At 63.8% G+C, this 2,182-nt stretch overlaps 1 protein-coding gene across 1 annotated transcript in view; it reads right to left on the bottom strand.

Annotated features, from left to right (window-relative positions):
- The window catches only part of VAV2 (vav 2 guanine nucleotide exchange factor), a gene marked incomplete at its 5' end in the record, with an annotated part of 44,690 nt that overhangs the window by 24,914 nt on the left and 17,594 nt on the right, over nt 1–2,182 (bottom strand). Inside the window, 2 exons of the mRNA XM_010832765.1 lie at nt 884–1,016; nt 1,728–1,813. Coding sequence (XP_010831067.1) covers nt 884–1,016; nt 1,728–1,813 — 219 coding nt within the window. The remainder of the gene's footprint in view (nt 1–883; nt 1,017–1,727; nt 1,814–2,182) is intronic.

The raw sequence follows: 2,182 nt of genomic DNA, 5'->3' as shown, positions 1-2,182 counted from the left end.
CTCCTCCTTCATCCATCATGGCCCCTCCTTCATCAGTCATGGCCCCGCCTTCATCAATCATGGCCCCTCCCCAGCAGTCATGTCCCCTTCCTTATCAGTCATGGCCTCGCCTTCATCCCTCATGGCCCCGCCTTCACAGTCATGGCCCCTCCTTCATCCATCATGGTCCCGCCTTCATCCCTCATGGCCCCTCCCCCAGGACTCATGGCCCCTCCCCAAAAGTCATGGCTCCTCCTTCATCAGTCCTGGGCCCTCCCCAGCAGTCATGGCCCCGCCTTCATTCCTCATGACTCCACCCCCAGCGGTCATGGCCCCTCCTTCATCACGCATGGCCCCGCCCCAACAGTCATGGTCCCTTCCTCATCAGTCATGGCCCCGCCTTCATCCCTCACGGCCCCGCCTTCATCAGTCATGGCCCCTCCCCCAAAGTCATGGCCCCTCCTCAGCAGTCATGGCTCCGCCTTCATCAGTCATGGCCCTTCCTGCACCAGCCCATAGCCCCGTCTGAACATCAGAGTCTGACAGCCATAGGAAGACCCATCCAGAGCTTTCGTCCAAAGTGGGAGGGCTGGGGAGGGGCAAAAGTGTCTCTTGCTGCACGGGCACAGGGGCTGGAGCCAGGCCGCCGATGCCTAAGGCTGGACTCTACCAGAGGCCTCAGGCAGGGCCCCTGCTCAGCGTCCTCACTGGGGCGCTGGGATCTGGATTTGGGGCCCCCGCCCCAACCCCAGGAAAGACTCAGACGACAGACCAGGGAGGTGCTGGGCCTGACAGAGTGGCTAGAGGCCGGCCCGCCCACCAACCACCCTTTGTCCGGACACCCCACGACACCTCCCTCAGCGGGGTCAGCGCCTGCCCCTGGCCCAGCCCCAGCGGGGCCCACCTTCTTGACGTCCTTGTTGTTCATGGGGTCGTCGGTCATCTTGTGGAAGAGCAGCTCTATGATCTCCTTCAGCTCGTAGCTGTAGCCCCTCCTCTTGCAGACGATGACCACCTTGTCAAACAGGAACAGGTACCTGCCCGGCAGCACGGCCAGGGACCCATCAGCTTGGCCAGCTGGGCTCTGAGGTCACGTGACAGCCAGGGGCGCCTGGGTGGGCGGCAGGAGGGCTGTTCCCTCCCCGAGCCTGAGCCCGTCCCCCTGGCTAACTCTGACCCCTCAGCCAGGCCTCAGCTCCCAGATACACCTCTTCCAGGAAGCCCACCTAGGCTCCTGCCCCAGAGGCCCGAGGTGCTTATGGGCTCCTCTGCCCCTCAAGCTGGCCTTCCTCGCAGCACTGGCCTCCGATGGTCACTCCCACTGACATGTGCATTGCTCACTGGACTGGGAGCCCTGTGGGGGCAGGGCTCATATCTGCTGTGACCCCGGCCACGGTCCCAGGCCTGGGACATGGCAGGTATGAGCGGAAGGCTGAACACACTAGGGCCACGCCAGCTCACCAGGGGCTTTCCTGTGCCCCACCCGGCACTCCTGACCGTCCCTTTGGCAGAGAACTCACACAGCCGCCCCTAGGAGCCTCCGGCTGGCCCCCAGCCCCGTGCAGTGCCAGCCACGGGCAGGGCAGCCAGTGGCCGTCGCTCTCAGAGAAGGAAGAAAGCAATTAGAATGGAGCAACCCGAAACTGAATTCACAGGAAAAGCTGTTTCCAGACCTGCGAGGGCGTGGGGTGCCCCCGGGGCGGGGCATCTGACTCGGGGTGCGCCAGCCCGGGGCCCACTCCGCTCACCTGTCTTGCTTGGTGTGGTTGACTATGGACCGGACCTTCAGCTCCCCGTCGATCTTCGGTCTCCCAAATTCCTCCAGTTTCACTTGCTGGGAAAGAAAGGAGAAGGCCATGAGCCCGGGAGCCAGAGTGCGTTCCCTACGTGGAGAGAAACGCAGGTGGGCACATGCCCGGGGCGGCCGTTTCCCACGGAAACCGAAGGCGGGGGCCGTGGGAGACCAGCCCTGCGGTTCCTGGCTGCTGCTGAGGATGGAGCGGGGAGGGGAGGCTGGGGAGGAACTGGGCCTGAGGCCCCCACTCTGGACTCCCCCCAGCTCTGCGGCAACAAAGGGCGATTGACGGGGGGCTCACGGTAACAGGCCGCTGTTGTGTGGCGCCCGAGTGGAAACCTGGTGGGGAAAGCCAGACGCCCAACCCGGAGAAACCGAATCAAAAAGAGAACAAAGAGCGCTTATCAG

This window comes from Bison bison, unplaced genomic scaffold (assembly GCF_000754665.1).
Source record: "Bison bison bison isolate TAMUID 2011002044 unplaced genomic scaffold, Bison_UMD1.0 scf7180017862242, whole genome shotgun sequence".
NCBI lineage: Eukaryota > Metazoa > Chordata > Mammalia > Artiodactyla > Bovidae > Bison > Bison bison.
This window is presented reverse-complemented; position numbering and strand designations above follow the sequence as displayed.